At 33.6% G+C, this 13,231-nt stretch overlaps 1 protein-coding gene across 2 annotated transcripts; it reads right to left on the bottom strand.

Moving 5' to 3' along the window:
- Positions 1-498: 498 nt before the first annotated feature.
- LOC120078086 (phospholipid-transporting ATPase 2) lies at positions 499-11,916 on the bottom strand. 2 transcript variants are annotated; one of them, XM_039032298.1, is made up of 26 exons: positions 11,740-11,916; positions 11,576-11,661; positions 10,595-10,813; positions 9,875-10,088; positions 9,398-9,514; positions 9,102-9,194; positions 8,787-8,961; positions 8,229-8,395; positions 7,933-8,037; positions 7,476-7,573; positions 7,228-7,370; positions 6,437-6,533; positions 6,173-6,282; positions 5,927-6,091; positions 5,323-5,477; positions 5,151-5,231; positions 4,891-5,011; positions 4,607-4,713; positions 4,240-4,371; positions 3,990-4,143; positions 3,140-3,257; positions 2,856-3,029; positions 2,669-2,720; positions 2,260-2,387; positions 1,959-2,109; positions 499-1,118 (listed from the first exon to the last, which is right to left on the bottom strand). In XM_039032298.1, the coding sequence occupies exons 3-26, from the start codon at positions 10,717-10,719 to the stop codon at positions 789-791; spliced, it is 3,312 nt and encodes a 1,103-aa protein (XP_038888226.1). In that variant the 5' UTR covers positions 10,720-10,813; positions 11,576-11,661; positions 11,740-11,916; the 3' UTR covers positions 499-788. The 2 variants fall into 2 exon arrangements, with proteins under 2 accessions (XP_038888226.1, XP_038888225.1); XM_039032297.1 differs by lacking the exon at positions 11,740-11,916 and having other exon boundaries at positions 11,576-11,727.
- Between the last annotated feature and the right edge of the window lie 1,315 nt (positions 11,917-13,231).

Genomic DNA, 13,231 nt, shown 5'->3' with positions numbered 1-13,231 from the left:
ATACTTCATGTAAGGTATGCCTGACAGCTCAAGAATCTCGACATTTTTTCCTTAGCCCCACATTTCCTTCAATTTAAATCCAACACTATATGCTCAACACTTTAAAGGCATTAGTAATTTCATGTTTGGATCTCCACGTCTACATTATTGCCAATACATGGACCACACCCTAACTTTATATCGACTTCCCTAATTTTATATATATATATATATATATATGAAAAGTAAGGACAAAATTAGAAGTGGCAACCAAAGTGAAGGTTGTGACTGCTTCTTATCGAAATCAAACTTCCTATTATCCACCGATCAATGTGTTGGTAATCAACCGTTTTTTTAATACGATGGGAATGGGGAAATTCGAACCATAAACATCTTAATTGCTAATAAATATGACATGTTAGTTCTAAACTACAGACATCATGGTTATTAATACACTCATGTTCGCTTTGACTTAACCAACCATTACCTACAAAAGAAATGACAAGAAAATTGTGCAAATTGGCTCAAAAAGGTCTGTTAGCTTCACTATAGATGGGAAAATGGGAATGAATTAAGTCCCTGTGTAAAAGTAAAAGTAGGTAGCACTACATTAAAAAAAATTAAAAATTAAGAAACAAAAAAAAAAAAAAAACAAAACAAAAAAGGACACCTCCTCTTTCAGCTCCAATGGTTAAAAAAAAAGGGGACTTTTGAGTTGAGTTCCAACTTTGTAACTTAGTTATTATGTGGAATCTATACAATATATTATATTACAGTTCCGAGTCTCTGATATCTTTATAGCTGAGTGTTCAGTTGTCCTTATTTCTTGAATAACTTGGGGGTGTTTGAAAGAAATCAAAGGAAGAACCTGATGCAAGAGAAGATCTTCGAGTGGCGGCACTTGGAGAGTCTGATAATAATAGAGGTTCGTAAACGGTATTTCTGTTCTTGGGCTGATTTATTGAGAGTGGAGTAACTTCTTTCTCAATGGGCCGAGGCTGATGCTCAATGTTTTTGAGCGACAGAATCGGCCCACCCAAACGTTCAGCCTGTTGAAGAGTGTTGATTTTGCTTGGTCTGTATGTATATCTGAAGTATTTGATGGCTAAAAGTGGGCCCATTCCCACGCCTACTATTAGCTGTGGAAACATATTAACAAACCTTTCAATGAGTATTAGTAAACAAAAGGACCAGTTGTGAATATAGCAATCAAACACAAAATATTAACAAATATAGTACAATACAAAAAAATTCGTAGTCTATTAGTTAAGACTATATTGTTGCAATAGAGTTCATCGATAGATTTGATATATTTGCTTTAATAATGTTGCTATACACTTTGATTATTAGTCCCAAAAGTGTTGCAAATAGTGTACAAGGCTCTAAAAAACTTTAAAAGTAATTAATATCTCACTACAACTTTTGAATTTGAATTTTGTGTTCAACTTTTGAATTTGAATTTTGTGTTTGCTAAATTTCTAGCCTACTTGACTATCCTATATAATAGGAACCTAAACTTTTCATGTTATGTATGGTGGATTTTTAAATTTTTTAAAAATGTTAAATAGGTCAAAAGACCTATTAGACACAATATTAAAGGTTTTAAGTATAGAGATCTATTAAGCATTTTAAAATGGTTAAATAATAAATTTGGTTTCTAGAGTAGGAGAAAATTAGAATTTACTCCCGATTGATTTAAAAGTTAGAATTTAAGTCCTTATGATTTGATAAAACTTCACAAACAGTCTCTACGGTTTAAGAAATCCATCACAAAGACCAAATTCTAACTTTTACATGACCAAATTTGTAGCCTAATCTTTTAGAAACCAAACCTAGAAAACAGAGTTTAAAACTAGAACCTATTAAACAAATTTTAAGTTTAGAGACGCCCTAGTGGGGACAAACTTAAAAGTTCATGGAAAAAAAAAAGGCAGAATTTGAAGTTGCGGAAAGGAAAGTATTGGCCAAGGGAGACTTACAAATATGGTTATCCAATAAGAAGGTTGTCCGCATAAGCGGAACATTATTGTATACATTCCAGATGAAGGAATGGCGCTGAAGATCCAATTGATCACGTAGAAAGCAGCCAAGTTCCCCCATATAGCAAGATGTTGCAACATTGTGAATGAACTGCCAGAAGCGAAAATCTATCAAATCTCATATGGTATGGGAAAAAGGAAAATCAAGGTATAAGATTTCGCCGCTTCAGACTTCATCGACGAAACTCGTAAGGAAAAGAAGTCGTAACATTTAACCTACAGCAAAAAAATGAGAGCTTACTTGGTCTCTAAAGTCACTACAAAAGCTTGTAACCAAATGCACCCAGATAGTGCCACCATTGAGACCTCCACCATTTCACTCTTTTCATTAGCGTAGGCGTGTATGCTAATTACAAACACGACAACAGCCTGCAAAATATCAGCCCACAAGGAAAGATGAGACCTTTTTTTTTTCTTATTTTTCCTTTTCAAAATCAAATATGATTTCTTCCTCAAGAAACATGTTAATAAGAATTGATATCTTCATAGATAAACATCATAGTTTTCAAAAGTCAGAAATTTCTCTTTAAATGGTAAAAGAAGAAATCATCTCCAAAACAGATCGAATGGTTATCTTTGAACTGCAATTTAAACTACTTCATGAAAACAAATCAAGTGTTCGCTGAAGTTAGTGACATGTAATGACTTACATGAAATAGAGATCGGCCAAACCATCCAGCAAATGTGCTCGGATTTAAAATCCTGTTTCAAACGACACAGATGAAATTAATAACCATCATGAGATGGGAAATAAAGCTTTCCGGATGCCAAGAGACCTCATGAAAATTCCAATATAAAAATCCTAATAAGAAATATGAAAGATTTTGAAAATCGAACCTCCCAGCTTGGCAGTAAAATAAAATCTGAGGATGTTGCATCACCGTTTCTTCACTGAGATCTTTGTCAAGGACACTAACTAATACTGGAATACTGGTGTAGAAAACATTGTAAGCCATCAAGCTAACAGAATTAAAGAGACTGGTACCAGAGACACCTGATATGAAAGAGAAACTGAACATATTCGAAAGTCAGTGCTACTCGTACATGGGTGTCCAAAAAATAAAAAAAAATCACGTCCATTTGTTATCTTCAAGAGTGCTATTAAGTTTAGTGACACTTACGAGATCTGGATAAAACATATCAACAAGGATTTATAGAATGAATATTGTGACAAGAATGCAGTACGGTTGTAGGAATATCGTCCATGAACTAGAATCAATCTTTTCAGAAACCTGAATTCTGAAAACCAGAAGAAACCAATGGAACTTGGGTGTTAGCCAAAAGAACAAATCATTCCATTTACCAGAAACGAGAATTAACGAGGAAATTTGGCAACTAATAAGGGATAATAACAAACAAAAAAGATAAGACTTTAGCTCAGACAGAGTATAAAGGATATTATTTCATAAATGTTGCAAAGCTAGATATCATGGACCTCTAAGACTACCAGACGGTTGTTCTAACAGTAAACAAATATCATATGGAGTACTATTTTCTGTCATCAGAGAGTAATTTTCAATATACGGACAAAAAGTAACCGTTAAGGGATATATATCCATCTTGAAGTGACAGTATTCAATCCCTTACATGGAAAGGCATTAGGAAACAAGAGAGAGGTGATCAGGAAGAATTAATTCTAAATGAAAATATATAAAATACACAAGCCAAGATGTGGCCAAGCTTCTCAGAACAATTGGTCTAAATATGCCATTGTTGACTCCTCTCCCTAAAAGGTGCACCGCAAACTTATTCTATTTTTTCTAATTATTTTAATACAGCATATTAAGGAAGGTTGAGATCATAAGAGATTCCAAAATCTCTTTCATATAAAAGTAACAACCTTTAACATCATTCAGACAGGAGCACGTGAGCAGATTAGAACTTAGTTAACTGCAATGCGAAACAGGAATTCAACAATGGAATTTCTCATGGTAAAGAAATCCTCTTTAAATGTAGGGTTGTATTACTTACTTCCAATACTATAATCAGCTGCCCTAGCTGCCTGCAGTCCTTCTCTTCCACTAATGCCAACTCCAATGTCAGCTTGCTGTATCATCCTCACATCATTCCCACCATCTCCAATTGCCAGTGTTCTATAGTCGCACGATTTTAGGAGTTCCACAAGCTGCTAATACCAATTATATGATGCTTAACAACCCATGGGACAGAAAAGAACAAGCAACCAGCTAATAAATAAAAGAACTAGAGATTAGAGGAGCACCTGAGCCTTCTGTGATGGAGTCACACGACAACATATTGCGGTTCTTGATAGTATTGCTAATTCAGTGAAAGCCCTACGATAATTCTTGAGAGCAATTTCAAGAGCCCAGCCATCAACAACAAAAGCAACATCCTATAAGAGGAGATGCCCACGATAAGAAATGAAAGGTGTTCTAACTTTTCCATTTTTTTATGGAAAGCAAAACAATTTCATTGATACAATGAAATTCAAAAAGGAAGACCTATCCAAAGGATTGCAAAAAAAAAAAAAAATATTTCGAATGGGCTATAAGATGACTTAAGTCGATTAAAAGGTTGAAATCAATTTACACCAAATGGGAGCCATATGATTGAACGATGTGCATTACCTTGGGTTCTGAGGTTGTGGTCTTCATAGTTAGAACAACTCTCTCCAAACTTCTACAAACCTCATCCTCCGTTTTTCCATCAATTAACAATAACTGTCCTTTGGGCTCTACGACATAGCAAATACAATGGAAAAAGAAGATTAAGAGGAATTGCAAGCAAGATGACGGAATAAAAAATAATGATCATAATACCGAGGGATGAGGCAAAAAACTAAAAGATACATCTTGTTTGAAAAAGCGTCAACCCTACAAGCCTACATATAATTTCGCACATCTATGGCTACCTGGTGAAATAAAGTTGCATAGAAGAGCTATCTGAATGGCAGTGTTCTGCTTGTCTCCAGTCAGCATCCAGAAATTTATGCCTGCTCTTCTTAATGTTTCGATCGTTTCAGGGACGCCATCCTGAGAAGTAGATATGAAAAAAAGAGCAGTTCCTGATCTCAACAATGATATTTTATACCATAAGCGTTTTGTTGTCATCTTTCAATACCATTTCTCCAATAACATTTTGAAATTGGATAATGCAACTACAAACATTTACCTGTAGCCTATCTTCTATTGCTGTAACTCCAAGGACTTCAAAATTGCGCTCTAATCTTTGACAAACTTCAGCTAACCTCCACTACAAAAGAGGAACAGACATGCCACGTAAAAATACATCATACGGAAAAAATTTGCATTCATAAAAAGCCTAGACAAAGTGTGCCAATTACCTCCCTGTCAACCAGTGTGCTATTAGCCTCTTTAAACATAAAAGCCCATTCTCGATACTCATCTTCCTCTAGTTCACGCCAAGCCAGACATAATGTGCGGAGACCCAGTTGTGCATATTGATCCACGGCTTCAATAAATGTTCTCGTTTGCTGGCCTGAAGTAAAATTAAAGTAATAATCACATAAGCATAACTTGTGATAGAAAGTTAAAATTCTCCAGGTTAACGTTATTAAATATAAAAAGGTACCAATCTTGATGATGTGGACAGATTTTTTTGAACAAAGGGAAATGGTGCAGCAATTTCACGTTTTTTTCTGTTCTTTATCCAAAGGGCAATGGAGCAACAATTTCCGTTAAATATTCTAACCAAATACAGTTCATCAACATCACTCAACGTAATTGTAAAAAGTTTTGCTAAAAATTAGTTTACGGCTGCCAACTCATCACAGCAGCCCTTGTCTTGGAGAAAGTGAAATGTGACCAGTGAGGTAAATGAGAGAAGATTTTTGGGTAATTATAGTAAACACGGAACTTCAAAATAGACACGTGGATAAAATTGTTTTCTTATTCAATCTTCAAAACACAACTAAATTTTAGGGTTACCAGCATAAGCATAAGGAAGTATAGCTTCATCTGCTCCTTTTGACAGGAGGACAATCTTCCCAGTCTGACAATCTTTAACGACCACAGACATTCTTTTTCGTTCAGATGTGAACTCCAGAGTATCTAGAAGCTCATATCTATTCAGCATTCCATTAAACTGAACTTCTGCAACCACAATTAAACAAGGGCATTATTCTAGTGGTTCATCTATCTGAACAACTTTGCCTTGAGAAAGATGACTCTCACCAAGTATATTAGCATTCTTATTGACAAATACCATATGCAAATAAGCAGCAGCATTCACGAGGGCATCCTCATCCTGTGACTGTGCCTTGTACAAGATATTTCCACTTTTGCTGAAAAATAACAGAAAGATATTAGAAAATTATATTTCATAAAGGAAATCAGCACATGCAAGAGAATATATATATTTAATTGAATTGGTAAAGAAATTTTCAATGAATTTTAAAATCCAGAGAGCTTCCAGTTAAAAAATGAACAAAAAATCACCTTTTTGTAGGCACGACTGTATTACATATTGCCATAATTGTGAGAAATCTTATAACATCTGGAGAGCTGCTTGCAATAGCATTGAGCAACTTCTTATCTGCATGCAACAGAAAGTAGTCGAATATGAACTACCATACATTGAAGGTCTGGGAGAAAAAGTCTACTCAGTTCCTTGAACAAACTATATGCACAAATTACACTTAAATAGGAAGAATTTTAAGTTCCTAACAACACTAATAAAGGGAAGTCTGCCTATCAGAGAAATATGTAAAGCTAAGCAAAGAAATAATGATTAAGGTTGTCTGGAAAAATTACAATAAGGCATTCTATATAATCCAAGTATGAACTCTGCCATAATATTTCACCGTGATTCCTGAAACCTCTACTAGATTTAACACATAATTATATAACTAACCAGAACAAATAACTAATGTCAACTTCACAAATAAAGTTAAACTATACAAGTATCAAACTCATGATCTTATATAATGAATTAAGGAAATGATCCAATCAAGTGAAACCAAAAGTGTTTGTCCGGCGCTGTAGCTAAACCAGCAAAATACTTTTAGAGGGGCTTGAACCATTATTAGAATTTGATAGAAATCGACCAGCAAAATACTTCTCCATGACTAGTTCATGAATTATTTTGGAATTTAGAATTGACAGTGACAATTATAATCTATCTAATCTTTAAAAATCCTTCATCCCTACTGTGAAAAACAAATTACATATAGGTGACAGAAAACAATGCAATGAGAAGAATGCTTTTGACAACAATCAGAGAGCCAAACCTTTCAAGGCATCTCCATTTTCATTTCCATAAAAAATGCCATTGATACAACATCTCCTGAAGATCATCTTATTTTCAGTGAGAGTACCGGTTTTATCTGTCAATATGTATTCGACTTGTCCCAGGTCCTCGCTTATTGCTGTACTGCCACATGTAAAATACACCTCTAAGAAAGTATGCAAGATATGTGACACAGACATGGAAGCCACAATAATTTTTAGCAGTTTTATCCCAACTTTCTTTACTTACTTCGTAGCATGGGAAGGAATACCAGTCTCACAGTCAATCATATCATAGTCCCAATCGATAAATTTTGCATATAAGCTCTTTACAAGATCCAGAGACACCTGAAAAATGGAAATGTTTTAGTCAACAATATTACAGACAACTTTTCCCAACTTCTAACTACCGCTTCAAGAAGATATAGATAAAGCAAATATGCAGTAATCAAATGCATAAGACATCCAATAAATGACAATTGTGAAGTCATCTAGGCTGGTCACTTCAATAACCAACTCTGACCTGAATGAATACTATGAACATCATCCTAAATTCCTAAGCAATTATTCAACAGGGAAATTGCAACTACTAAAACATCTAGTATTCGTCTGTAATACTTTGAATTAACTTCCTAAACATAGGCATGGAAAAGTATGATAAGAAAAGTGGAGAAAGTTCAATACTATGCACCAAACCCTCAACATACCTTAATTGAAATAGGTATCATTATTGAACAAAGAAGCTCAAACCGAAGAGGGATAACCAAAAGCTCATACCATGGGCCTTCCTCTGGATGTTGCACATACCATAGCTACATGTACCAAAAGATAACTTACAGTCAACAGGAATACAAAAGAATGCATGACTAATAATGAGTCTTCAATTAGATGGGGAGAAAGAGAGACATCATAAACTGAGTAGTAACAAGAAACAGACAGCTTCATGTTTCAGACGTAAATAATCAAGACAACAAGCTTTGGAAACAAAGAGATTTTATTGAACCTTTCTAGCTTCCGAATCCTTCCACACATTACCAGCTATACCAAGAACAACAACCACTACAAGTTGAAAAACAAATATAGCACCAGTTAACTTGTCGATCATTGCATCCATAGCTGTAAGTTTTGGTTCAGGCACACCCCTGCTCATTCCAAGCTTGGTTTCATTGCCTGAAAATATCAAACATGCAAAGTAAACTGCAAGAGAATTGAATAGAGCTATATGTTAAAAATTTCGGCTCATACATAAGCCATTCTGCAAAAAGTCTATTCATTGCATCTTAAATCTACCCAAAAAAGGGTAGAAACACTAGCAAATAATTTCAATTTTCCAACAACAATTTTTCAAATCCAAAAAAGACTAAACTAGCTTGTAAGCAAGTCTTATCATTGTGTAAATTTAGATCCTGGTTTTACAAACGTGTTAATGTATCTAGTGAGGGCATCAATTGAAAAAGCTCCTCCTTGTTATCCTTCTCTACCATTTTTCTCAACCATGAAGAAAACAATTTTTTTCAGTGAATAGTCTATATAAACTTGGAATCTCTGCAAATGAACTTGCCTGTGTAGACGGCTACTCCACAGACCCACTCTGTGTTCCGCAAGTAACATGACTGAAGAATTGTGTTTTTTATTGTTAAAGGGCACACATCATTATCGATAAAAGGAGGAAATAACCGAATGTTTGCATCAAATCTTCTAATATCCTTATCTGGTGTAGGACACTCTATAACTCCCTGCCAAATGAAGGTGAATGACAAAAAAAAAAATTGTCATTTTCACACTAAAGATGCTTACAAATCTGCTATCTGCTTCACCCAAATTAAAACCCTGTAATAAATCCGGTTTGTTGATCGTTGGAAATGAAAACCCAAACCTTGATCTTGTTTAACAGATCAAAATCGATTCCCATGCAAGCTGCGGGTATGACCCTTGTCTTCAAGTCAGTTTCTCCATCAAGGGCAGATGTCTGCCAAATGTCAAATTATTATTTGTTTATTTTAATGTAATTCTGCATCTTAAAATTGCAAATTCAAAATATGGATATACAAAACGCATAAAAAATATTGTTTTCAAAATTTTCAAGATAATCACTCAATCCATTTGACTCGATGAAACTGAAAATAATAAAACAAAATCCAATTCAGCAAACGCATGAACCTCCATACAAACCTCTATATAGCAAATTCCTTGAGGATCGGAGGTACCAATCAAAACAAGATCAGAAGGAACTTCATCATTCTCCCTGAGCCATACCAAATTACCAACGTGAATATCTTGTGCTTGAATCTACAAGTAAAAGCCAAGAAGTTAAGAAAAGACATCAAAGTTAACGAAATGAACAGAAAGTCTGAAGAAACAGATCATAGTTTACTTGACAATGAGGAAATTACATTAATCTCCACAACTATGGTAGAATCCTAATTCCTAGTTCTTTTAAATAACACTTTGCTATTCATTCACTCCAATCACCATAAATGATCCAATTGCTAGTGGACATGATGTAAAATTAGAATTGAAGATCTTTGGGAGAAAGTAGTTGTTGGATTGACAAAAAAAAAAAACCTACTAGAAGAAATGCAACAAATTAATAATTTTCATATATGAAAAGGAAGTCATACTAATCAAAATATTTAGAGAGATTCCTACAATTTTTCTGGTACCCTGCTTCACAACCCAAACTTCTTTTTCATTCGCTTTTTTGTCTGACAAATATCTATTGTAATCATCCCATGCCTCTTTTGTTGCTGACACGGCAAAAATGAAGATAAGTGGACCCCATGTACTGGCGGGATTTACTGGAGTTATGAGCGGCCACAACTGTAGGCACGCAATTAACAAAAAGTATTGGTTCATGAAGCGGCTGAAAACAAATGAAAATAACATTGGTTAGGAATAAAAAATGCATTTATAATTGGAAAGCATCTGCAAGCTAGGTATGACGATGCAAAATTGTAAGAGAGAAAACACGAAGTAACTTCATAATGAATCGATAGTGAAATCCTAGAAGATTATGAAAACTTCAGCAGGCTGTTCATGCTGGGAAGTCTCAAAAAAGTATATAGACTGCTAACATATTGTTAGTTTTGACCACACGCCTTGGCAGTAGTCAAGTGAAGACACAATTAATGGAAATTTTTTTAAAATGAACAAAAGCAACTATAGGGGCAATAAAGTTAACTCCAAAAAATAGTATAAAGAGGAAAGGTACAGCCAATCAGAAAGGAAATGAAATATCCATGGTTTTTCTCAACCATTTGCATAAGATATTCTTGAGATCATGCATCATATGAAATGTGGAATATAATTCTACGGGAACTACAGAAATTCTGATAAGAACGAATAAGAACTACGACAATGAAACATTACCTGAACTGTTCCCATAAATTTTTGGGGAGAAAGTTCAATAATGTGTATTTCCGGTTTGAAATACGGTTATCACAATAAAGATCATTTGATGGTTCATCGTCATTGATGTAAACATGACGCTTCATTGTTTATCTTGAAGAACACAATCAAATTCTTGTTTCAAGTCCAATGCTATCCTTATCTACGTCCAATGCTGCAGTTATTTATGACTTTGAGATCCTGCGAGGGAATAAATTTTTAATTTCATATATTGTACTGTTGGCATTCCTAGAATGCAGTATAGAAAGATCAAACAAAAAATGATGCAGATATGAAACAAAATAACCAAGCATTTCTATTGCACTTCTGTCCGGATAATCACGGATGTCTAGCCTAGCATATACACACCAAAAGTATACATATGAAAGAGTTTGAACATAAATTTAAAAAGAAAGGAAAAATGGAGAGAAAGAAAGAAACTGAGGCGAAGCCAAATCAAACTTGCTATGGGGAAACAGATTCATGAATAAGTTTAACTTGATTTCTAATTGAAACAAAGCACAAATGAGTTTAACTAGTTCACTAATAGAAACTGCGTATCAAGCTTTTTGATTGAAATGAAAAGTTAAGCTTAATAAACATTTACCTCAATCAAATGGCAAGTTCAGCTCTCTAAACCATTAACATTGTTATTTTCCTTCAAGCAGAAACTAATCAATGACATTACAATTTCCCCGCAGAAACTTTCAAGAAAAAAGTCAATACTCATTAAAGACCTCGACTGCCTATTACATAATAACAAAGCTTTCTGAACAATAAACGATGCGAATTCAAGAATAGAATCCTTAATTACGGAGATATTACGCTATAGCCAATGTCAATAAACGAATCAAACATCGCAGAAATAAATGAAAATGGATCCAAATTTGAGAAAAATTCAAAGGAAACAGAAACAAATCGTCTCAGCTACGGATTCATGAGAAGAAATAACATCAAACGTACCTCAATCGCCATGTGTAATTGATCACTTGATTCTTACGCATCCAATTTTTCTAGTCGCCGCGTTGATTTCTCTTTCTCTTACCACTCTGAGATTGAAGAATGTCCATGGCAGCTCAAAAAATCAAAAAATGAACATTGAAATGTAAATTTTTTTTGTATCGTACCTGAGAAAACGGTACGAGCGGATCGCGCACCGTCTGATTTCGTTATCTTCTCCGTATCAGAAAAATTCAACGGTGGAGATGACACGAGAACTGATCTAAGGTGATCGTGCAGACTCTTTATCCTTTCTTTTTAATTCTCGCTTCCAAAATCGAATGGGTTTTCGTTTTCCACGAATGGTTTAATTCTAAAACAGCTTTTATCAAAATAATAATAATAATAATAATAATAATAATAATTTTAAAACAGTTAACGGTAATTGTACTAGATGCCCTTTCAAATATTTAATTTGCGAAAATCCCCAGCTTTCTACTCCTATCCGTATCAGGATTCGCAGTGACAGGGAGAGGAAGAAAAGGGTTGGAAGGAGGGAGGGTGCGATTAAGGGCCTTTTTTAAAAACTTATATAAATTATGATTAAATTACAAAATTAGTCCATGAATTTGAGTTTATTTTATTTCAATACTTTTATTTTTATTTTTTTCTTTTAAAAATTAAGTCTATATAAACATTTTCTTCACTTTTTTTTTTATTATCTACTTTTTATCAATATTTTCAAAAACAAAATCAAAATTTGAAAACTAAAAAAATAGTTTTTAAAAACTATTTTTTGTTTTTTGAATTTGACTAAGAAATCAACTATATTAATTAAAATAGATGCAAAGTAAGAAATTGAGTTAAAATAAATTTATTTTATAAAAATATAAAATAAAATACGAAATAATGGCCAAGCAGATGCTTAAATTTCTTTTAGTAAACTTAGTTGGTAAATTAGTAAATTTTAAATGGGCCCTACAATTTTGTGAAATTATGATATGTATCAAATTCATATCATATCGGAATAATTGTAAATATAATAGCCGGATCCAAGATATTTACAAATAAAGCACACTGTAAAAAAAGTGTAGGTACAACAAAATTTAGATCAAGTTCTTATTGTCTACAAGTTATAGATTTATCACTCATAAGAGTTTATTGGCGATAAAGTTTATCACTTTCAGATTTTGTTATCTTTATAATTCTTTAAAAATATTCTTATATATTTAATTAATTTAAAAAATGCTATCTATTACCATTAGGGTAGATGTGGCAGCATGAAGGGCTAAACTTTCAATGTAATCTCTTCACGGGAGTCAAAACACTGAAAATATCCATATCTGAATCCAACTAGAAGCTAGCCCATTTACATAGACCAAGAAAAATGGGCCATTGTCAATGCCTGACCAATTTGTATTTGGGCTTCTTTTTTTCTTTTATCGTGGAGAAGGATTTCCATTTAGGCTTAAAATGTTGAAACTTCATCCATTTATTTAGAAAATTGTTTTACATGTATCTTTGATATTAATATTAGGGTTGACAAGAGAAATAGTAAATTTTAAAGATTCATTTGTATTAATTATAAGATTTTGTAGTTTGTTGGGTTAGTTAAGGTTTGTGTATCTATTTTTAGGTATCCTTGTGTATATATATATATCCTTATATTTCACATTTATA

This window comes from Benincasa hispida, chromosome 5, assembly GCF_009727055.1.
Source record: "Benincasa hispida cultivar B227 chromosome 5, ASM972705v1, whole genome shotgun sequence".
NCBI lineage: Eukaryota > Viridiplantae > Streptophyta > Magnoliopsida > Cucurbitales > Cucurbitaceae > Benincasa > Benincasa hispida.
The sequence above is the reverse complement of the archived record's forward strand: the minus strand, read 5'-3'. Positions and strand labels throughout refer to the sequence as shown.

Coding starts and splice junctions, on each gene's coding strand:
- LOC120078086 (XM_039032298.1), bottom strand. CDS start 10,719: ATGAAGCGTCATGTTTACATCAATGACGATGAACCATCAAATGATCTT. Junction 7,371..7,475: donor ATTCCTTCCCATGCTACGAA/GTAAGTAAAGAA, acceptor TACATGTGGCAG/TACAGCAATAAGCGAGGACC. Junction 1,119..1,958: donor CTTATTGGATAACCATATTT/GTAAGTCTCCCT, acceptor ATGTTTCCACAG/CTAATAGTAGGCGTGGGAAT.